This window comes from Gopherus flavomarginatus, chromosome 1 (assembly GCF_025201925.1).
Source record: "Gopherus flavomarginatus isolate rGopFla2 chromosome 1, rGopFla2.mat.asm, whole genome shotgun sequence".
Classification (NCBI taxonomy): Eukaryota; Metazoa; Chordata; order Testudines; family Testudinidae; genus Gopherus; species Gopherus flavomarginatus.
The window spans coordinates 16,698,205-16,721,600 of NC_066617.1; the positions used below are offsets into that span (position 1 = coordinate 16,698,205).

Here is a 23,396-nt window from a genome sequence, read left to right on the forward strand (position 1 = left end):
ACTAAATGAGTGACTAAAGAAAACCCAGATTCTTGCTGCTTCACAGATATGAGGCTTCATTCCCCTTTTGCTTTCCCTCATATGAATCAGGAATAACTTCACTCAGGTCAATGGCTTTTACTCTCTACAACAAGAGGAGCATCCGAGCTATTCACTGCAACCAATCTTTAGTTCACTGCCAGCCAAAGTAACAGGTTAGTCTCTCTTCAACCCACTGACCAGTCTTGTTTCAAACAGTGCCTTCAAAGTGCCTCTCAGGTAGTGCCTCCAAAGTCAGCTCTCTGATGGGATTTGGGGGAAAGCCGTGCTAGCTGTATAGGTTCTGTCATGCCTTGGCCATCGCTTTCATCTTCAAATTTTTCAAACTTAATTTTATTTTAGAGAACGTCAGATAAAGGGGGAGGGGAAGAAAAGAAATGGGGCCCAGAGTTCTACAGATGCAGTCCTTCAGCATCAAGAGATGCTTATTAACAATTATACAACAATGAAGCCAATTATGCGGCTCCGTTACTGGAATGTGTCTTATTATTCAGATGGTAGTGCTTGAAGTAACAAGTAGCTGTGACTGAATAGTGAGCTGCATAAAGCAATTGCTGTCAGCGCTAAGATTTTTAATACTGATTAATACCATTAATAGTAAATGTTATGCTGTCACAAAATATATTGGCCCTCTGCACATTGATATTTGTGCTGTAATAGTTTCAACACTGATGAAGAGCAGGCGGGGCTACAATAGTCTGAGATCAGGTATCAGAGGGGTAGCCGTGTTAGTCTGGATCTGTAAAGCAGCAAAGAATCCTGTGGCACCTTATAGACTAACAGACGTTTTGGAGCATGAGCTTTTGTGGGTGAATACCCATTTCCTCAGATGCATGTAGTGGAAATTTCCAGGGGCAGGTATATATATGCTAGCAAGCAAGCTAGAGATAACGAGGTTAGTGCAATCAGGGAGGATGAGGCCCTGTTCTAGCAGTTGAGGTGTGAAAACCAAGAGAGGAGAAACTGGTTCTGTAGTTGGCAAGCCATTCACAGTCTTTGTTCAATCCTGAGCTGATGGTGTCAAATTTGCAGATGAACTGAAGCTCAGCAGTTTCTCTTTGAAGTCTGGTCCTGAAGCTTTTTTGCTGCAGGATGGCCACCTTAAGGTCTGCTATAGTGTGGCCAGGGAGGTTGAAATGCTCTCCTACAGGTTTTTGTATATTGCCATTCCTAATGTCTGATTTGTGTCCATTTATCCTTTTCCGTAGAGACTGTCCAGTTTGGCCGATGTGCATAGCAGAGGGGCATTGCTGGCATATGATGGCGTATATTACATTGGTGGATGTGCAGGTGAATGAACCAGTGATGGTGTGGCTGATCTGGTTAGGTCCTGTGATGGTGTCGCTGGTGTAGATATGTGGGCAGAGTTGGCATCGAGGTTTGTTGCATGGATTGGTTCCTGAGCTAGAGTTATTATGGTGCGGTGTGCAGTTACTGGTGAGAATATGTTTCAGGTTGGCAGGTTGTCTGTGGGCAAGGACTGGCCTGCCACCCAAGGCCTGTGAAAGTGTGGGATCATTGTCCAGGATGGGTTGTAGATCCTTGATGATGCATTGGAGGGGTTTTAGCTGGGGGCTGTATGTGATGGCCAGTGGAGTCCTGTTGGTTTCTTTCTTGGGTTTGTCTTGCAGTAGGAGGCTTCTGGGTACACGTCTGGCTCTGTTGATCTGTTTCCTTATTTCCTCGTGCGGGTATTGTAGTTTTGAGAATGCTTGGTGGAGATTTTGTAGGTGTTGGTCTCTGTCTGAGGGGTTAGAGCAGATGCGGTTGTACCTCAGTGCTTGGCTGTAGACAATGGATCGTGTGATGTGTCCAGGATGGAAGCTGGAGGCATGAAGGTAGGCATAGCGGTCGGTAGGTTTTCGATATAGAGTGGTGTTAATGTGACCATCACTTATTTGCACCATGGTGTCAAGAAAGTGGACCTCCTGTGTAGATTGTCTAGTCTGAGACTAGATTTTCCAGGGTACGTTCTAATTCTCTACTACTTGTGAGGACATGAGGCTAACTCAGAGGTGCTGTATGAGGATAGTATAAATTACATATCAGTAAAGGAAGTGAGAGTCTAAATAAGTAAATTAGGCCCTTCTCAGGATATGGACCAGACTCTTAGCCCTGCCTGGCTGTTTTATGCTGCTTGAGCAGTGTAGAGCTTCCATAAAGCCAGGATATCTGGATCTCTGGGGATTCCCGCTTGTGTCAGGGGAAAACATATGGGATTACAGTGCACAGCCAGAATAGCAGGTCTCCATGGTGCTGGAAAAGGGGATGTGGCTGGGATATCTTTACACACAAACGGTCCCCAGATGCTGGAATATCCTTTTGGCTAGGGGCACCTGGGCAAAAGTTGTAGCAGGCTTCAGGCTGTTTATACTGGGGGTCAGTCTCAGGATGGAGGGAATGTAAATGTGACTTTAAACCACGTCAGTTGACCCACCCTCTGGTCCTTGAGCAGATGAGAGAATCTGACCCTAATGTTCTTAACTGTGATTTTATATCTGGTTAGGGCATGGTCACCTTAGCTGCTTACTGTTCAGCAGCCTTTCCAACCCCACAGCTAGTTTGTGCATCTGTATCTCATGCTGCCTAACTATGGTTGTACTGGTGCCGACAGGGAAAATCTGGGCAGGTGTCCCAGTGCCTTAGCAGAGGATAGAGCATCAGTGAACATGCACAGAGAGTAACATCAGCAGCATGTGGTGCAATGAGCTCTGGGAGTTCCTGACAGAGAGAAGAAAGGATGGGAAGAGAGGACTGGCTAAACCAATTACACAAACATACTTTGGGCATCCTGTTTGCATTGCAAAAATCCTGTGTGCTGAACCAGTACTAGGAAAACTGCTGTGCAGCAGCCCAGGCCTCTGGCAGCGGGGGCGCATTGTTAGTTACTGTCATCACTAAAAGAGTTTCACCATGTGATGTGCAGTCATGAATCACGTACAGAGCCAACCCTGGCCGTTTCTAGGTACAAAATCTGTTAGAAGTTGAAGTGCATATTAGAATTGGTCAGAAAATAGGAGGTCGGGTTTGTGGAAACTTTTTTGACAAAATTTGTTGTTGTTCTTTGTTTTCATTTTAATTTTCTGTAGCATTTTCTGACTGTTGGTTGAAATATCAAAAACCAAAATATTTCAGTTTTCAGGCAAAATATTTTGGCTTTCAGCTGAAACATTTTGCGGTTTGAGTGTTCAATTTTTTGACCAAATACTGAGATTTTTGTGGAAAGCAGACACTTCACAAAAAATGTATCCAAAAAAACAGTTTTCAATCAAAAAAACAGTTTTGGCAGAACAGTTTTGACCATCCCTAGTGCAGATGTCTGTGAAGTCTGGGGGATTAGTACAATTCTGGAGGGCTTCTTAAAATCAGAAAACTCTTTATTATAAAAGATACAATGAGTCTCCAATTAAAAAATATAGCGCCATTCTAACTAAATGGGTAACGTAATTTTGGGCATGTTCTCTTCATGATCCATGCATGAAACACCTATTGATATTGATGGGAGAAACTGTGAATGGAAAAGCGGGGAAAATATGCCCCAATGAATCCACAGCTGCTATTTCATCGCTGCAGGAAAAATGGGAAAACCATGTTGGTTATCTTTCCAGCGGCTATTTCCTCTCCGCTTTATAGAATGACCCTGGTCATTTCTGGCTCAGCAAATCAGCGTTTTAAGAGTTTGCTCATCTGTTTTTTTGGCTTTCCTTTTAGGTATGTCCCCATCTGCTCTCTGTAGTTTTGTTTCATCTGCTTCTTCCGGTATTTCTGCAGTAGGAGGAGAACGGAGACCCAGGCCGACCACAGTAACAACAGTGCACACAGGGAGCAAGTGATCAGCGGATGAGGATAGAGACGGGAAAGCCATCGGGTCGAGCATACCTACTCCGAGTGATTTCATCCTGCATTGTGCACTCGGTGAAGGACTAGAAGAGAGAAGATTTTTTTATGGCCATATTTTATACTGCAATTCTGAAATGTTTCATTTAGCACAAACTGCAATGACTCCAGGGGGAATGGATTTAACAGTCTCTGGTGCTGTATATATGAGTCTAGCAATGTTCTAACTAACAGACGCGCATTCTTTTTCCCAGTGATTTACTCTCTTCTTCTCAGTGTAGGTAACAGTATATGTTGTATTTTTTTTTCCATTAACTAAAAAGGTCTCGGCTGGATTATTTAAATAGAGATAATTTTTGAGAAATAGACTTCTTTTTTTCTTTTAGCAAGTACTTCCAGTTGCATCCCTCCTTCCAGTTTGCTGAGGGATAGGTTACTTCTCATGGTAGAGATTTGCATTGACCTTCCAAAACAGGAGGGTTCCAAAGGCTTGCATGCCATTTTTAATTCCTAAAATTGGACTGTAAACCTGTCTGGATCTAGCAGTGCCATTACACTAAAACAACCTGCTTTCCCTCTCTTCCTCCTTCTTGGAAACAGTGGTGAGAGTTGATTGAAAACAATCCATCATGACATTCTGTGAACCTGCAACATTCATTGACTTTGACTGGAGTGGCAAAGTTCTCAGCCGGGAACAGCCCTTAGTTCAGCAAGCATGTGAAAAATGATATAATGCTTCATCCTACAGCTCTTATTCCTTTGCTAAACCCCTTGTGGTTCATCAGTGAGGCCCCATAAGGAGGAGTCAGGAGAGCCTGGGTTCTGTTCCCATCTCTGCCACTGACTTGCTGCTTGAGCTTTGGACAAGTCACTGCCCAAGGTCAAAAATTTCAAATGTGGCCTCTGATTTTGAGTACCTCCAGTTTGAGGCCTGCTAATTGAGAGCTGGTGAGCACTGCAACCCACTGACCTCAGCTGAAGTTATTGGTGGCTCAGAGTTAGGCCCCAGGTGCCCCAAGCTGGGCACCAAAAATCAGAAAGCATTTCTGAAAGTTTTGGCCTTAAAAAAAAAAAAAAGTCATGCCTCAGTTTCCTCATCCGTAAAGTGGTGATAATGATACACACTGCAGTGTGGACACAGCCTGCCTTTCACTGTGGCGTGTAAGCTACCTGTACCATATATACCACCGCAGCATGGAAAAGGCCAAAAACAGGCACTGTCACTGCTTTATCATAAATGTTTTAAATATCCTGGACCAGAAGAGACAGCAGTGTTCAGAGCTCATCGCACTTACGAACCTTGTGAGACGTGTCCAGATCTCTACAAGTCATTCCCAGCTTTGAGGAGAAAAGATAGAAGGGGAGTTCATGAGAGTCAGGCACATCTAAGCTATTACTAACTCCCTACACCCAAATACAGCCCTCTCCACGGGCAGGCAGGGATCATTTTTCCTTAAATGATTCTGTTGCCACATCCACATCAGTTATTGTCTTTAAAGAATTAGATAAACCAGTCACAGACACATCTGAATATATACGGCCATAGTGAACATGCTACAAAAAGCCATGACATTTACATTTCATTGAGATTTCAAACATGTAAGGTGAAATCCTGCCCCTATTGAAGTCAGTGGGATTTTGGCCATTAACTTCAGAGGAGCCAGGATTTCAAGAAAACCAGGTGGTACGCAGTGCTAGTTCTTTCCAAAGATGTTATTGCACTAGATGTCATTGCACTGCTCATAAAGATATTACATATAATAGATCTCGGTTGAGCCAGTATTAATCTGTGCTCCATTTTCAGTCTGGAGATGTGGAGTATGATTTAACCAGTTTCCTCCAGAAGTTCCCAACAACCCTATATCATATTGTGCCGATCAGAGACATTCAAACTATAATGATTTAATGTGAACTCCATAAAACACTAGTGTGCATCTGACTTTCCCCTGTGGATAGCTGACACTCCAATATATCGCCTTGTAAAACCTCATAGATACATCCAGTCTCTGACATAATGGGCCAGATCCCCAGCTAATGTAAAGTGGCGTCATTCCAGTGAAGTCAGTTGAACTATGATTTTCACCAGCTGAGGATCTGGGCCAACATGTGATAGTGACATACCACAGCACTGATATGCACGCTCAGTTTTTAATAGAGTAATTGCTCTTCAAAGAGGTTATTTGGCTCCATTCTCAAAGCAAAATCAAAAATCCACAGCCATTAACTTCTAAGAAACACGTTAAAATGCCTGATACTAGTCTCATTGAAGTCAGCGGTAAAATTCCCATTGGCTTCAGTGTTGCAGAATCCTGCCCCAGATTTGGTAGACAGGAACAGCAGTCAATGCTGGGGGACGTTGTTGATCTGAGCCCCTCTTATCCGAAATCCTGCATTATCTAAAACTGGACTGTGCCCCCTGACATACAGGGTTTTTCATTTAGGATCTTATTCATATTCATACTCAGGTCTCTTGACATCTCTCTGGCAGTGTAAATGGGGGTTAAAGTGGCTGCTAATGCAATTTATGCCCACTATAAGACCTATTTATGCTGCCAGACTGGTGTAAAGGGACCTTAATTTAAGTCATAATAAGGCCCTAAAAGCCTTAACTTATCTCAGAACTTCATCTTCCAAATAAATTCAGTTGGCCCAATAAATTCTGATCTCATTGCACCTGTGTAAATATGAAGTAACTTGATTTTGAGTCAATGGAATTACACCACATTTAAAACTGGTTTAACACAGAATTTGGCCAATGGTGCTTTCCTGTATATGCTGCTGCATATAAATTGAAACTCAAGCAGCCCCTATTTGCATTCTTTTCTAACATCATACTGAAGTTTCTGATTTTGATTTAATTGCTTATAACAATAATCAAAATATGGCCCTGTCCAAATTTGTCTTGCAAAAATAAAATGTTTTCCTTCTGCAAAATAAAGCAGAGTGACGTATGTAAAGGTGAGTCCATTGCAGGAGTGCACTCCCTCAATTGATTTTTGGTCAATTTTCTGCTCTGGTCCAGTATGTCCACAATATCTCCATGCTGGATGCAAATAGTATCACATTGAGCTGTGGATTTACAATAGTTTCCATTTCATTCTAGACTGGAAATTAGATTTGTCTTAATGTTGCTGGTATTCCACAAGAATTGGATCATTTTATTATCACTCTATTCGGATTAGTACCTTAAGAAAAGGATCAGAAGACGTTAAAAGTAAAACGTTTCTTTCTGCCAGAAGTCGAGGAGATGGAAAGCTTTTGTTTCTCAAGAACTGTGGCTGAGGATCTGACAGGTATTTGTGGGGAGGAGAGAGCGGAGATTTTTACTGTCATTGATTCACTAAGGATCTATCCCCCTTCAGAGCCAAATCTTTTCAACTTACACCCATGCATGTCTAGCGACAGGTGTAACTCGGCAGACTTCACCCCAGCCTGGCCTGCCAGTTGAGTTCTAAACCAGTGTTATAAATGAGTGTAAAAACTAACAGTATGTAACCAGTGCAGGTGGTATGAGGTATGATAAGAAAGCACGGCTGCTTATTTTCCAAGGGGCCATCTCAGCAAACCATTAGTGGTTCACTCATTGCATGTGGTCCACATCTCGGAGACTTGCCCCGAGTTAATGCTTCTCTGAGTTATGCTGCTCTTAGCTTTATTTGTTTAAATGGCACCACTGTGATTTGTTAACTCTTTTTTTCCTGGATTGCCTCCTTCTGGTCTTTGCTTGCAGCCTCGATTGTTGAATTGTTACCTCCAGAGTCACAGTTCTCATCTGTGACACCAACCCCAATGTTCTTGTCAGGAAAACATAAAACTAACCCAGCTAACACCAGTTGCCTGCAGGAGACTGGCGACTGTAGGCTGCTTGGGATCTTCCTGAAACTGAAGGTCAGTTATACAGTGTTAATGCCACACGCTGCTGATTTTGCGGTTGACTTTTTATTCCTAAAGCAGCCTAGATGTCCCACTGGATCACTTCCTGAAAGACAAACTGGATATTGACCCTGCAGCACAGCTAGTGAGGAGGCAGGTGAATGGGAAAATACTGGCTGTGGCGAAATGAAACTCACCCTCCCCAATTATGCTTTAGTTATTTCTGGGCAGGTAATGTCTCTTCTGCATTGGTCACTATCATGCAGGTGCCATCAAACTAGTCGGTTCAGAAAAGCTTTATTATTTCACCTTCTTCTAGTTTGTCTGTTAGTATAGTGGACTGAAATTTAAAAAAAAAACAATAGTAGACACTGATTTGCTGCTGGTAAGGATTAAATGATCATGTAATGTGTATTCTGTGGGGAAAACGATTTTAGGTAGTTCTGAAAACAGAAATTAAATGGGGACTTTTAACATTGAAGCCAGCTTGAGAAAAGAGGAGGTATATCCTCTGATCCATGTATTTCCTGGGTTTGCTTTTCTATTGTTGACAACAGTTGTATCTATAACAAGTTTCTCTCCTTCACAGCCCTGGTTTATTTTCCTCCTTTTCTGCCTGATCCTTTAGTAACAGCAGAATCCCATGTTTATGACATTGCAGTCAATTGCCCTGGTGGTCATTGTAGTGTCACAAATGAGGCATTAGGAGACAAATCTGGACATCACCATGAGAAGGGCCATACAAGTACCTTGATAGAAACCATCATGGCACTTGAGTGGCTCGGGCTTGTCGTGAGAATCTCAGCACTGGGGTGAAACTCATGGAGAAAGGAGTTTTACCCTTGCAAATTGACAGCCTGGCATTGGATCAGTTTAATCATTGCAATGCCCACCACAGGTGACTGGTATATTCCTCCTCCATAGAAGAGAGTTGTGGATGTGTTTTAATAGTTACAGACCAATGTCTTAGCCTGACTTCTCCCTTAATCCACCCCTGCCTACCAATGCCTTTGCAAACTATGGTGCAGGGCTGCGTGATGCACAAGGGGTATGGTATACCGCAGAATCACACCCTTCCCACTGAATCAGGGCCTTCCATGCCTGCAGGGCATGGGGGTGTGTATCCTGCACTGCAGGATGAAGCAGGAAGAGCAGATGAGCCATGAGGAAACAAGCCCTTGTTCAAGCCCAAATCGCTTTAGTCATTAGCAAGCAGTGAGAACGTTCTGAACAAGAGTGAATGGGGAAGCGGATCTGTATTTGTCAGATTCAGTGAAACCTGTGCTAACATTTCCACCCCCACTAACCACCAACTTCTGTCTTGAGCAGAGTTGGGCAAATACTGCAAAACATTGGGCTGAATTTACAAACATAATTTAGGCTTCTGTGTGTGTTCTCTGCAGATATTCCGGGAGCTAATTTACTGGCTAGACTGTGCAGGGAGAGACCACGGAACCCCAGTTCAGCAAGGGACAGAAACACACACCTAACTTTAAGCACTTTTGACTCCCATTTGACTTTAATGGGATTTATCACATGCTTAAAGTTAGACGTGTGTAAGTACCTTCTGAATTAGGGCTTCGAAGTGTTGTTTCTGCAGATACATCAGTTCAATGGCACAATTCATGTTCTTCAAGTTGCGCATATGCTTAAGTACCTTGCTGAACTGGGCCTAAATAAATACCAGAGAATATTCATGGGAAGGGAATTTTGCTTTCATTATCATGACCATTTGAACCAGAAACCTGATTCTAAGAATTATGCTCATCCACTCAAAGAACAGAAACCGATCATGTGACTTGTGCGTCTAATCAAAACAGTATCAAAATCAAATGCAACAGAATGCTCGCTAATGCAAAGTATTATCCAACCAGTAATTTCAAGTAACAGATATATATGAGGGAATTGCAATCTGCTCATAGACATTTGGTCAACAAAAATTCATTTGGTAAATTCTTCAGTAGAAGATTATTCACCCAGCAGTAGTTGTATGTGATCCCTGTAAATTATCCCCAATTTCCAGTACAGTTGTATCTTACCCTTAAATTCATGTCTACTAGACAATTTCTTTATTGTGTGTGCATTATTCCCTTGGTGTGATTACTTATTTTATACAGATTTCGCGGATGTTTAAAAGTTTGCCCCAAGACATAAATTCCTATTCTGGCTTCACTTAGGATTGTATCCATATAAACAACATTTGTAATTAAACATAGGAGCTTCTTAATCTCAGATGTTATTTTTCAGGACTCCACCTAACAAAACAACAGATCAGTGCGTTATCTTTGGTTTCTATTAGCACAGTCAGATTCACAGTGCCTACATTTTTCCATGACAGAGAGGGAAAACAGGGCATGTGTGCTTTGAGTGTCGTGAAAATCACTGCTAAACTCACAATGACATGAAAATGTCCAATTGATGCATGATACTGCACGGCATGTATTAAATTGTACTATTTCTACATTTCCCAAGCCTTTGCTGTAAACACATCTTGGACCCAGTCCCCTGGGGTTTCTTTTAAGTTTGGTTTTGAAAGGACTATATGTATCTGTAACTCGAAATCCATCGTTACCTAGCGCTAACTGCAAAAGCTGACGTTTTGTGAACAAAACTCTGCAAAGCCTGGGAATGTATTTTGTCCTTTTAGTAAATGCTGTGCAGTTTTTAAGGGAAGATCTCTGTCTAGAGAGGCTTCATTCTATGCACCTGTCAGTTACACCTGTCTTGGTTCCGGGAAATCAAACTTTTGTTTTCACGTATGCTTAAAAACAATTATCTACATTAAAATCCCTTGTACTGGATCTGCTGCACAGCGAGGGCTGCCAAGCAAACATGTTAGTTATATCTATGTCTCTGCGCTTTAAGATAATAGCAAAACTTAGACTGGAATGTAGGCTCAGTCGATTTATATTTCCCCCTTTTTCCTGAGAAGGTCTTGGAATTTGGCTTTGCAGATCTGTTGCAGAATACTCTGTTGCTGTGGACCGAGCCAGTTGCTGAATATCTTAAAGTCATGTTCCCAAAGCATCAAGTGTCAGAACTTTTTTTTTCCAGTTGCATTTAACCCATTGCGCTTCATGCATTCAAGTCTGTATTTATCAACAAAAGACTTCAGCTCTATTTTCTGTACTACCTGGAAATGATTGTAATCGTCTCTTCTGCTGATCGATCTCTGCGAATCATTTTGACTCGTGATTTCTTTTTCGGAGGCTGGACAAGAGAGAGGAGGTCACATGGAGCTCTCAGTATCAATGCTGGAAACCCACTCAACTAATCAGCTGAGAGCGCAATTTGCCTGGTTGTTCAGTGTTTGCTGTTTATATTACAGAAGAGTTGGACATTACTGAAAGCTCAAAATCCACAAAGGGAGGCAGCTGAGAGCTAGGAAATTGCTTGCCAGTAGGAAGATGGGTTCAGTCATTCCTTCACAATCAATTTCCCTGGAAGTAGCATGCTTGGCAGGGGAATTTCAGCAAAAGTAAGGCCAGGGTGATGTAGGGAGTGAGTTTAAAACCTTCTAGCTGTTTTGAGAGTCCTGGGTGGGACTTTCTCCTACCCTTGCAGCCCTGTACAGTTGCTCTTCCCACTGGCTGACAGGGTTTAGGGAGGGGTGAAGGGGAATGGTTATGCTATGGCCCTGCCCACCGCATCAGTCCACAAAGCAGTGGGCAGCATGCTGGGCCTTCTGCAAAGTCTCAATGCAAAGAACTCCAAGCACATCAGTCTCACTGGAGTCAACAGAATCTGTTTTCCCTAAAGGTAAGCATGTGCTTACGTGCTTTGTGGAATCAGGGCCCAAGTGCTGCTGTGCTGTGCACACAGAGGGAGTCCTCAGTCAGAATCCCTCCCGCATCACCCTCCACACTCACCAAGCATAGCCTGGGGTCACAGGGGCTGAATCTTGCCCTAGGTGAGAAAGCCAGGTCAGTACTTACCACCTCTTTATTCATGCCCAGCTTCTGCAGCCCTGACATCCCACAGACTTGAGTAGAAGTCGAACCAGTTAATTAGTGGGTGAGTTATTAGGTGGTTCGTGTTTCTGCTCATCCAGGCCAGTGACGTTTCTCTCTGAGTCTTTGCTTCTGGGTGGGAAGCAGCATTTCTGCATTTTATTTATTTTTAACATTTGGCTTGGGACAAAAAAAGCCCAGCCTGCCCAGAGGGAAATTTGGGAAGGATTCCCGAAGTAGCACTCGACTGCAAAACATCTCTTGGTTTATTTTTACAATGATGCGAGCATGTTTTATTAACAAAAAGAAAAATAAAAGCTTACAGTTTTAATCCAGGAATGTCAGTGTGCCTAATATTACAGGTCTTGTGATTGATGCAATTTCATAACAACATCCTTGTCCAAATGAAGGGAAATAGTGTATTTACTCCATGCATGTACTAAGGCATTGCAAAAAGTTTAACCTGCGTAATGGGTTTGCGAACCTGCAAATTGTTAATGGGGCTACGTCGCAAATGATTCTCTGCCTTGACAATCATGTATACATATCGAGATTTCTATCATAATGATAAGTGAAAGGGATGATTAATTGTTTTCCTCCAATAAATCCAATTAAATCACCATGATCTGAAGTGTCCTACTATTTTCAGATACACTAATCCTTCTGCATGTGTGGGAGAGGAAGAGAACTGTATGGCTGAGATGGCTATAACACCCAGCTCTTATCCTCACAGGAGGTCAGCACCATTTTTCCCATTTTACGGATAGGAAACCTGAGGGGTGAAGTGACTTGACCAAGGATACCCAGCAGGCAAGTAGCAGAGCTGGGACTAGAACGTGGGTTGCTTAAGTAGTATGCCAGTGCTCTAGCCACTAGGCCACCTGTTATTGCTGTAGTTACCAAATTTTAATGCGTAAGAGATGTAATTTTGGGAACAAATATTTTTTAAAAAATACTCTTTCCTCAGCCTCCTCTTAAAGTTGACTATGATGATTATAGGGGGCTAGAGCCTTAATTAATGTAAATCACCAATGCGCCAATGACTTCAGTGGGCTTGTCCTGATTTACACCAGTGAAGGATCTAGTCCAGGGTTTAATGTCACCTTTCTCTGGTACATGGAACAAGTAGTAATCATTAGGATCACTCAGTCATGCGAACTAATGAGTCCATTATTCTAAGTACTTAGCGCCCTCATGTCCCATTGAATTCAAACAGACCTGCAAGCAATGAAAAAAACAATTATCGATTCCATCTCCTTGTCAGTACAGGTTATGGTGCCCAAAGAGAGGATATATTATTTATTTATTAAATGCTCTTAGAACGTTATTGTTTTATTTGCTATAGAAACAGCACCAACAGTGTGCTAGGTGTAAAAGAGAGAACAAATAAAAATTCGAGATAAGTGCTCCCAAAAGCCGTCCTTCTAAACAGAGGAGGTTCCAGGCACCAGCACACCAAGCGCGTGCCTGGGGCGGCAAGCCACGTGGGGCGGCCTGCCGGTCGCCGTGAGAGTGGCAGTCAGGCTGCCTTCAGCAGCATGCCTGCGGGACGTCCACCAGTGCCACGGTTTTGGCGGCAATTCGGCTGCAGGTACACTGAAGGCGTGGGACCGGTGGACCTGCCACAGGCAAGCCACCAAATCTGCGTTACCAGCAGACCGCCCACAGGCGAGCTGCCGAAAGACACCTGGCTGCTGTGCTTGGGGTGGCAAAATACATAGAGCCGCCCCTGATTCTAAATAAACCAGGAACAGAAAGGATGGGGAAACAAACGACAGCAGAATTTCCATCAGAGCACTGCAGGATCTAAGGCCTTTGCTGCAGAATGTGGGGCCAGTTCTCCAATACCTGTAGCACAAACTACAGTGATTTACAAAGTGATCTGCCCCTTTGGGATTTCCATACCAGTCAGTTCTGGGTGCCTATGCTTTCAGCTCTGCCCCCGTCAATGAGGCATGCTGTGTTCAGTCCCTTCTAAAGCTGTCCAAAATAGCTCATGGTGGGGACCAGCGCAGCATTGTTTAAAAAGATCAATGTTGTCATTTGAAACAATTATATAATGCAAAGGACTGTGGCACTGCAAAAATGTACTTGTTTAAAGGACTTGTACATTTATTTCCCATGTATTGCTGTGAAAGTTTGCCCCTCAAATATCTCCTGAAGCTGATATGTGAAACAACGACCTCTGACAGAATGTCACTTTAGAAGATGTTAGACGCCCCCAGGTGTCTCTCGTGAGATCAGTGGAGATAAACTTTTGACCCATTATAGCAATATCAGAAAGTGGTTCTGTGGTATATCTCATCCCTTTGAAAACTTGATTATTTCAGCATTGTACCAATGAACAGCTGCCTTCAGCAGGGGGCTGGGAAGGCAATGCAGACAATGGGCTCAGCCTCTGGGGACTGCTTGTGTCACTCAACAGAGACCCTATCCATCCCAGTGCTTCTTAAAGAGAACAGTGACTACATGTGAAGAGCTTTGAACATGCTGGTGGGTTGGAGAAAGGGAGAGGTAAACAAGGGAAACATGGCTCCTAAGGACATCCAGGAAGCAGAGGATGTTGCTAGTTGGGCCATACTGGTAGAGCACAAGATTAGGAACCAGAAGTTCTGTGTTATGTTCCTGACTTTGCCACATACTCTCTCCGTGTCCTCGGTTTAGTCAAGACACAATTTTGTGACTTGGTGTGAGGCGCTCACAGAGATACAAGTGGTTTCACCACAGGTAAGTGCTCTGTTACTGGGAACTGAGGCAAAACCTTTCGCTACAGGACTTTAACCACCTTTCATCACCTTAGGACAGCTCCTCAGCTGGCGTATATCAGCCCCCATGACTTAAATGGAGCTGGGTTGATTTGCCCAGCTGAGGATCTGGCCCTTGAGTTCTGTATAAAATTCCAGGAAGCTCTGTCAGCCTTAACCCCACTACTTGGCTGTAAGATTCTTGGCTGCTTTGTAGACTCAACAATTACCTCGTGTGCACTGAGCAGTGACTAGTCCCCTGTGAAACAGGAAGAGAAGATCAGCGCAGAACAATTGCAGGCCTTTCACTCCAAGACAGGATTGCGTATATCGTGTCGGTGTTTACTTGACCTAGCTGCCTTCACCTCGCGGGCGTGGGCTCAGCACCACATTCTTTGCCTCCCTTTTCTTTTGTAAAATAAAACAGTGCAATGAAAGCAAAGGGACAGGACAGAGACAAGGTTATTGAAAATATTGCTACTGTAGCCCTGCCAAGGAACACAGCCACTTCCACTCCTAAGGGGAAGGCCATTGGTCTTATCTGAAAAGGCTTGGGGAGCTTTGTGTGCAGAGAAATTATGGCATAGAGAGTACCTTGAACACCTTACTCTTATTCCATGCAGTGAGTGGCCTTCCAATTAACTTCACTCTGTCCTATGTGGAGCCTGTTCTTGTGGGTCCTGCTCAGGCATTGCTGTTGTTGGTTGAGATTAATGGGAGTTTTGCATGAGTGAGGGCTTCAGGATTGCAGTCACAGAGAGGGGAATGAGCAATGGAAGGGCTGAACTAAAGGGTGATTGCCCTAGGCCTGGCCTCTGCCGCCGCTGTGCAGCTTCCTGCATTGGAGTAGCGCCTTTTACTATGGACTTAAATTCTACTAGATGTCCAGGATCAGTTCTGGCTTCAAGACAATCTCTTTGGGCCCCCATCATCGTTTCTTCCATCCCCTAAATGGAGAGTACTACAGCCACTCCAGGGCTGCTGATATTGAGGATTTAGGGCCCAATCCCACTGAGGTCAACAGCAAAACTCCCACTGCCTGCAATGGGTGCAAGGTTGTGCCCTTAGCTTTCAGGAGAATGCCTTTTGGTGACCCACATCTGTTAGGAAAGTGAGACTCAGGCTGATTCAATTACCAACTTGGTCCCTTTCTTTTAAAAAGGATGTTCCTGTGCATAGGGGCCTTGATGGTCCCTCCTCACCTTTTTCCTGGAGGCTCTGTCCATTGATGGGAGGAACCATCTCTGTTATCAACTTAGGGTAGATGAGAATCCCAGAAGACAGAACACCTCAGAGTCCCCCCTCAGCAGCCTGAGTGCGACAATGGTGCAGGAACACGCAGAGGAGGAGTGTTCGTGCCATCTCTCTAGGAGCTCTGGTAGTTGCAGCTATTAGAAATAAAGGGGGAACGGACAGGGCCGGCTCTAGGATTTTTGCTGCCCCAAGCAAAATATGTGCCGCTCCAAGCTTCAAGAGCACAACTGCCGAAGCAAAAAGCAATCAAACAAAAACCGGAATACTGCCCCTGGAATTGTGCCACTCCAAGCATGTGCTTGCTTTGCTGGTGCCTAGAGCCGGCCCTGGGAACAGAAGAGGCAGAGGACTGGGGCGGAGATGGTGCAAAGAGTGACCTTCCCTCCCTGAAGAGCAAAGAAGAAGAGTGCTCTTGGGGGTCTACTCTCAACCCATCTGCACTCAAATCTTGCCTCTGCCAAAGACTCCTTGAGTGAATCACTTGGGCCCAGATCTGCACAGGTATTTAGACACCTAACTCCCACTGAGATCAAGGGGAGTTAGATACGTAAATACATTTGAGGATCTGGGCTTTAGTCTCTCTGTGCCTCATTTCTCCATTTGTAAAATCGAGAGGATACTTCTTCCTTTTTTCCATCTGTTGGTCTGTTTAGATTGTAAGTTTGGCTGGGGGTGGGGGGCACTGTCTCTTCCTGTGTGTATGTATGGTGCCTGGTACAATGGACCCTCAGTCTCAGCGGGACCTCTGGGCACTCCTGCAGTAGAAATCATACAGAATTGCTGAGAACTGTGAGGGGCAGGGTAGCGGGAGCATTTTGATCAGCACTCTATGTAGTCAGCTCTCTACTTCCAGACCGTTTAGCATGTCGGGTTTTTGAATTACATTGCTGTATGTTCCTGACTCTCCGGCTTTGTTTACCAAACCTGAATTCCCAGTTACCCAACTTTCATTGTTCATCCTTTAGTTCTTGTTTTTAGAACTGCAGCATCTGGCCCTGTAGTGGTTGGCTGATGATCTGTTTACAACCTTCACAAAGGGTTTCATTTAGGAAGCAGTAACAGGACTAAAGGGTCCGTGTGTTAGGCCAACCCCTGGGCTGTGTGGTTCCCCTGGCAATGGATGTGCTCTGCGATACTATTGGCTGCATTTTGCTAGGGTATAAGAACCACATGGCTTTATTTCACATCACAGTCTAGTTATGGCTAAAAATAAATACAAAATTACAAACAAATGTTTATTTCTGTAGGAGTCCATCTGGACTGGGACTCTCCATTCCTGAGAGCCACATATCAGTTTTATATGATAACACCCTCAGCAAGTTCATGGATGACACTCAGCTGGGGGAAGAGGTAGATACACTGGAGGGTAGGCATAGGGTCCAGAGTGACCTAGACAAATTGGAGGATTGGGCTAAAAGAAATCTGATGAGGTTCAACAAGGACAAGTGCAGTGTCCTGCACTTAAGATGGAAGAATCCCAGGCACTGCTACAGGCTGGAGACCAGCTGGCTAAGCGGCAGATCTGCAGAAAAGCACCTGGGGATTACAGTGGATGAGAAGCTGGATATGAGTTAGCAGTGTGCCCTTGTTGCCAAAAGGCTAACGGCATATTGGACTGCATTAGTAGGCGCATTGTCAGCAGATCGAGGGAAGTGATTATTCCCCTCTATTCGGCACTAGTGAGGCCATAGCTGAAGTATTGCATCCAGTTTTGGGGCACCCACTACAGAAAGAATGTGGACAAATTGGAGAGAGTCCAGTGGAGGACAATGAAAATTATTAGGGTGCTGGGGCACATGACTTGTGAGGAAAGGCTAATGGATATACGTCCAGATCAGCACACAGGGAAATATGTGGGACCGCCACCATCTTGACTGACTTACTGGGCATCAAATCCAGGGCCTTCACAGTGAAAAGCATGAGCTACTACAGTTTGATTTGACTAGGGGGTTACACACAACTCAACAAGCTGGGTGCATCTAACACTTCACTACAGGATTGAAAATAGGTGCCTAACTACAGGCACTCATGGCTGAAAATCCTGGATTTATAGTTTAAGCCTACATGGTGCATTATAAAACCAAATAGAAAGACAAAGCCCTGCTCTGGACGAGTTACAGCATTTAGCTTACGGTAGTCCACGCAAAAGCGTATTTCCCCATCTGGTTTGGGTACCAGAACCACTGGAGATGCCCATGCACTGGTAGATGAGCGGATTATACCCATCTGTAGCATGTTCTGGATCTCCCGTTCTATAGCAGCTTGGGCATGAGGAGACACTCGGTAGGGTGGGGTTCTGATTGGGTGAGCATTACCTGTATCAATGGAGTGGTATGCCCGTTCAGTCCGTCCTGGGGTGGCTGAGAACAATGGGGCGAAGCTAGTGCACAGCTCCTTGATTTGTTGCCGCTGCAGACGTTCCAGGGTGGTTGAGAGGTTCACCTCTTCCACGCCACCGTCTTTTTTCCCGTCGTAGTAGACACCGTCAGGCCACTCAGCATCCTCTCCCTGGACTGTAAACTGACAAACCTGTAAGTCTCTGGAATAGAAAGACTTGAGAGAATTAACATGGTACACTTTAGGCTTTAGTGAGGAATTGGGAAATGCTATGAGGTAGTTTACAGCTCCCAGGCGCTCTTGGACCGTGAATGGCCCTTCCCATGATGCTTCCATCTTATGGGCCTGTTGCGCCTTCAAGACCATAACCTGGTCTCCTACCTTGAAGGAACGTTCTCTGGCATGTCTGTCATACCAGGCCTTTGCTCTTCCTGAGCATTCTTTAGGTTTTCTCTAGCAAGGGCTAAAGAGTGTCGGAGGGTGCTTTGTAGGTTGCTTACAAAGTCCAGAATGTTAGTTCCTGGAGAAGGCGTAAACCCCTCCCATTGCTGCTTCACCAACTGTAATGGCCCCTTAACCTCGTGACCATACACAAGTTCAAATGGTGAAAACCCTAAACTGGGATGTGGTACAGCCCTGTAGGCAAACAGCAACTGCTGCAACACTAGGTCCCAATTATTGGAGAATTCGTTGATGAATTTTCGTATCATGGCCCCCAAAGTTCCATTGAACCTTTCCACCAGGCCATTGGTTTGATGGTGGTACGGGGTGGCAACCAAGTGATTCACCCCATGAGTTTCCCACAGTTTTTCCATGGTCCCTGCCAGGAAATTAGACCCTGAATCTGTAAGGATGTCAGAGGGCCAACCTACCCTGGCAAAAATGTCTGTTAGGGCCAGGCACACAGTGTTAGCCCTGGTGCTGCCTAGAGCTACTGCTTCTGGCCATCGAGTAGCAAAGTCCACTAAAGTCAGTACGTACTGCTTTCCTCTGGGCGTCTTTTTTGGGAAAGGGCCCAGAATATCCACAGCTACTCGCTGAAATGGGACCTCAATTATGGGGAGTGGCTGGAGAGGGCCTTGACCTGGTCTTGAGGCTTTCCCACTCTTTGGCATACCTCACAAGATCGGACATACTTGGCAACGTCCTTGCCCATCCCCTCCCAGTGGAAGGACTTCCCCAACCGGTCCTTGGTTCTGTTCACCCCAGCATGGCCACTGGGATGATCATGGGCTAAGCTTAAGTGCTTCCCCCGGGACTTAGTTGGAACCACCAACTGTTTTTGCGGCTGCCATTCTTCCCGGTGTCCACCAGAAAGAATTTCCTTGTATAAAAGTCCTTGGTCTATAACAAACCGGGATCGATTAGAAGAGCTGAGAGGCGGTGGGGTGCTCCGTGCCGCCGCCCAAGCTTTCTGAAGGCTGTCATCTGCTTCCTGCTCAGTCTGGAACTGTTCCCTTGAGGCTGGGGTCACCAGTTCTTCCTCAGACTGTGGACTTGGGCTTGGTCCCTCTGGAAGCGATGTAGGTGATGGGGTTGTTTCCATTGCTGGTGAACCGCTCTCCGCTGGTGCACCTGAGGGTATTTCAGGCTCTGGCTGAGCCTTTTGGGTATGGCTGTCTGTTGCTTCTGCCAGTTGTGGCTCGCTGGCGCCCACTGGCGTTGAGTTTGAAGATGGGGTTGCAATCGCCGGTGCTGGTTGCTGTTCCAGTTCCGGGCCTGGGACTGGAGGTGCTGTGGCTGTTTCAGTGGTTGGCATGGAATCCGGGTCCACTACCTCTGTCTGGGTCTCTGGTAACACAGACGGGGCCTCTGTGGACGGCTCAGGAACAGGAATGGGTCTGGAAGCTTGCCTGGTTTGGCTACGTGTAACCATTCCCACTCTCTTGGCCTGCTTCACCTGGTTGGCCAAGTCTTCCCCCAGTAGCATGGGGATAGGATAATTGTCATAGACTGCAAAAGTCCACATTCCTGACCAGCCTTTGTACTGGACAGGCAGTTGAGCTGTAGGCAAGTCTACAGCTTGTGACATGAAGGGGTAAATTGTAACTTTGGCCTTTGGGTTGATGAATTTGGGGTCAACGAAGGACTGGTGGATAGCTGACACTTGTGCCCCCGTGTCTCTCCACGCAGTAACCTTCTTTCCGCCCACTCTCAAATTTTCCCTTCGCTCCAAGGGTATTTGAGAGGCATCCGGGCCTGGGGATCTTTGGTGTGATGGTGGTGTAATGAATTGCACTCGCATGGTGTTCTTGGGACAGTTGGCCTTGATATGTCCCAGTTCATTACACTTAAAGCATCTTCCATATGATGGGTCACTGGGCCGAGGTGAGTTACTGGAGACTGGTGAGGTTGAAGGGTAGGGTATCTGTGGCTTTACTTGGGTGGTATGTGGGGTCTTTGGCTGTCCTCGGTTGTAGGGTTTATGGTCTGTGTGCCCCCTGGGATAATCGTTCCCCTTGACAGTAGCTTTCTTGCTTTCTGCCAGTTCCATCCATTTGGCTCCAATCTCCCCCGCCTCAGCGATATCTTTGGGATTTCCATCTTGTATGTACCGTGTGATGTCTTCAGGAACACCATCCAAGAACTGCTCCATTTGTATGAGGAGGTTTAGTTCTTCCAAGGTTTGAATGTTGTTTCCTGTTATCCAGGCCTCATAGTTTTTTGCAATGTAGTAGGCGTGTTTGGGAAATGACACCTCGGGTTTCCACTTTTGGGTTCTGAAGCGCCGACGGGCATGATCTGGGGTTATCCCCATTCGGTATCTGGCCTTGGTTTGAAAAAGTTTATAGTCATTCATTTGCAGCTTAGGCATTTCAGCTGCCACCTCTGCTAAAGGTCCACTGAGCTGTGACCTCAATTCTACCATGTACTGGTCTTCGGGGATGTTGTACCCAAGACAGGCTCTTTCAAAATTTTCCAAGAAGGCCTCGGTGTCATCACCTGCCTTGTAGGTGGGAAATTTCCTGTGCTGTGGAGCAATATTTGGCGCCGGGTTGTTAGGGTTGGCTGGCACAGGCAGCCCAGCTTTTGCCAAGTCCAGTTCATGTTTTCTCTGTTTTTCCTTCTCTTCATTCTCTTTTTGTTGTTTGTTTTTCCATTTCTTTTTGGTGTTTTTCCATGTCTCGGCGGTGGGCTGCCTCTTCTTCTTCTTGCTTCCTTCTGTGGGCCAACTCTTCTTCTGCTTGTTTCCTTCGGTAGGCCACCTCTTCTTCTTCTAGTTTTCTTTTGTGTGCTGCCTCTTGGGCTGCTTGTTCTCTTTGGTAGGCTGCCTCTTTGATCTGTTCTTCTCTTTCTTTCATCTCCATCTCTTTTTGTTTTATTTCCAGTTGTCGCCTGTGTTCAGCTTCTTTGATTTGTTCTTCGGCCTCAATTTTTGCCTTAGAAGTCATGATTCCTGTTTTCTTGTGTTGGGGTGCCCTCCGGTGTTTATCTTCTGAACTGCAGGTTCTCTGTTGCCTCCTGAAGTCTGCCTAGCAACAGTGCCTTTAGCTAAGTTTCCTTTTCTCTCTCTAGCTAATGTTCAATGAAGGGAAACCAGAAAAACCACTTTATTTGCATGCATATAAGTGCTGGTACTTGCCTCCTAATGGGAGGGCTATTGCATGACAAAAGACCCTCAACAGTTTGGTAATGGCTTCTCGCTTAACATGCAAGCCACAAACTGCCAGAGAGAGCAGAAAAAAAAATTCTCTCTGGTTCCCTTTTAAAACCAACTGTTTCTCTCTGCTAAAAAGCACTTAGCAGAGAAGAGAAAAATATAATATTCCTACTGGCTTCTGGATTCTGTCTATATCCCACCGCTGCCACTCATATCATAACCTTAGTCCCAGATTTGGACCTTAGCGTCCAAAATATGGGGGTTAGTATGAAAACCTCCAAGCTTAGTTACCAGCTTGGACCTGGTACCTGCTGCCACCACCCAAAAATTAGAGTGTTTTGGGGCACTCTGGTCCCTCTGAAAAACCTTCCCTGGGGACCCCAAGACCCAAATCCCTTGAGTCTCACAACAAAGGGAAATAATCCTTTTTCCCTTCCCCCCTCCAGGTGCTCCTGGAGAGATACACAGACACAAGCTCTGTGAAACTACACAGAGAGACTCCCCCCTTTCTGTTCCCAATCCTGGAAACAAAAAGTACTTTCCTATTCCCCCAGAGGGAATGCAAAATCAGGCTAGCAATCCAACACACAGATCTCCCCGTTTTCTTCCTCCCACCAATTCCCTGGTGAGTACAGACTCAATTCCCTGAAGTAAAGAAAACTTCAACAGGTCTTAAAAGAAAGCTTTATATAAAAAGAAAGAAAAATACATACAAATGTGCTCTCTGTATTAAGATGATACAACACAGGGTCAATTGCTTAAAAGAATATTGAATAAACAGCCTTATTCAAAAAGAAGACAAATCAAAGCACTCCAGCACTTATATTCATGCAAATACCAAAGAAAAGAAACCATAGAACTTACTATCTGATCTCTTTGTCCTTACACTTAGAAACAGAAAATTAGAAAGTAGAACTACTTCTCCAAAGCTCAGAGAAAGCAGGCAGGCAGACAACAAAGACTCAGACACAAACTCCCTCCACCCAGAGTTGAAAAAATCCGGTTTCCTGATTGGTCCTCTGGTCAGGTGCTTCAGGTGGAAGAGACATTAACCCTTAGCTATCTGTTTATGACACCAGGGTCCTCACTCAGATGAAGACAAAACACCAGACAACAATATTAAAGCTAAACAGGCCTGGGTCAAGGCAGAAGAACATCACTGCGGAAGTGGGTGCTGAGGTGAGATCCATAGGAGAGGAACAGCCCTGGGCATAAAGGATTAGTGGCTCAATGTGTGGGGAGTAACCTGAAAGGTTACTGAGCGTGGGGGAAAGTGACGAGAAGATGCGGAGATTCAGAGAAAGTAGGGAGGTAAAAATGAGTTCAGACATGTAAGGAATGGCAGAGACAGCAAAAGCCTTCTGAGCTGCTCTGATTTTCATTTCACTGGCCCCTATGGAGTCTGGCCCAGCATCAGCATTTGATTGGTAAAATTAGCTTATATGCAGAACGTATCACAGACAAGGTGGGCTGGATGGGAAAGAGAGGTGAGATGGAGGGAGGCCAAAGAGGAGGGGTTTGTGAAAGCTAAGCAGAGAGATGATCAGGGCCTGGAGCAAAGGTCTAATTGAGGCTGGAGGGGAAAAGACAGATTATAGGGATGTCATAAAGGAAGAAATGACAGGATTTGACAAGGGCTTGGATATGAAGGAAGGAGGAAGGAGAGATGTTGCTTCAAGTTATTTCCCCCTTAGACCACACTGATCTAGAAATGGATTTGGGCCAGATTCAGACCTGGATTGATAGCACATCAAAGTCTGA

The 23,396-nt window shown here is 45.0% G+C and overlaps 1 protein-coding gene across 3 annotated transcripts in view; it reads left to right on the forward strand.

Moving 5' to 3' along the window:
* The window catches only part of CAMK1D (calcium/calmodulin dependent protein kinase ID), a 389,122-nt gene extending 376,804 nt beyond the window's left edge, over window positions 1-12,318 (forward strand). For all 3 annotated transcript variants that reach the window (XM_050936946.1, XM_050936947.1, XM_050936948.1), the window contains one exon: window positions 3,751-12,318. In XM_050936946.1, coding sequence (XP_050792903.1) covers window positions 3,751-3,872 — 122 coding nt within the window. In that variant the 3' untranslated portion in view covers window positions 3,873-12,318. The remainder of the gene's footprint in view (window positions 1-3,750) is intronic.
* Window positions 12,319-23,396: the final 11,078 nt, after the last annotated feature.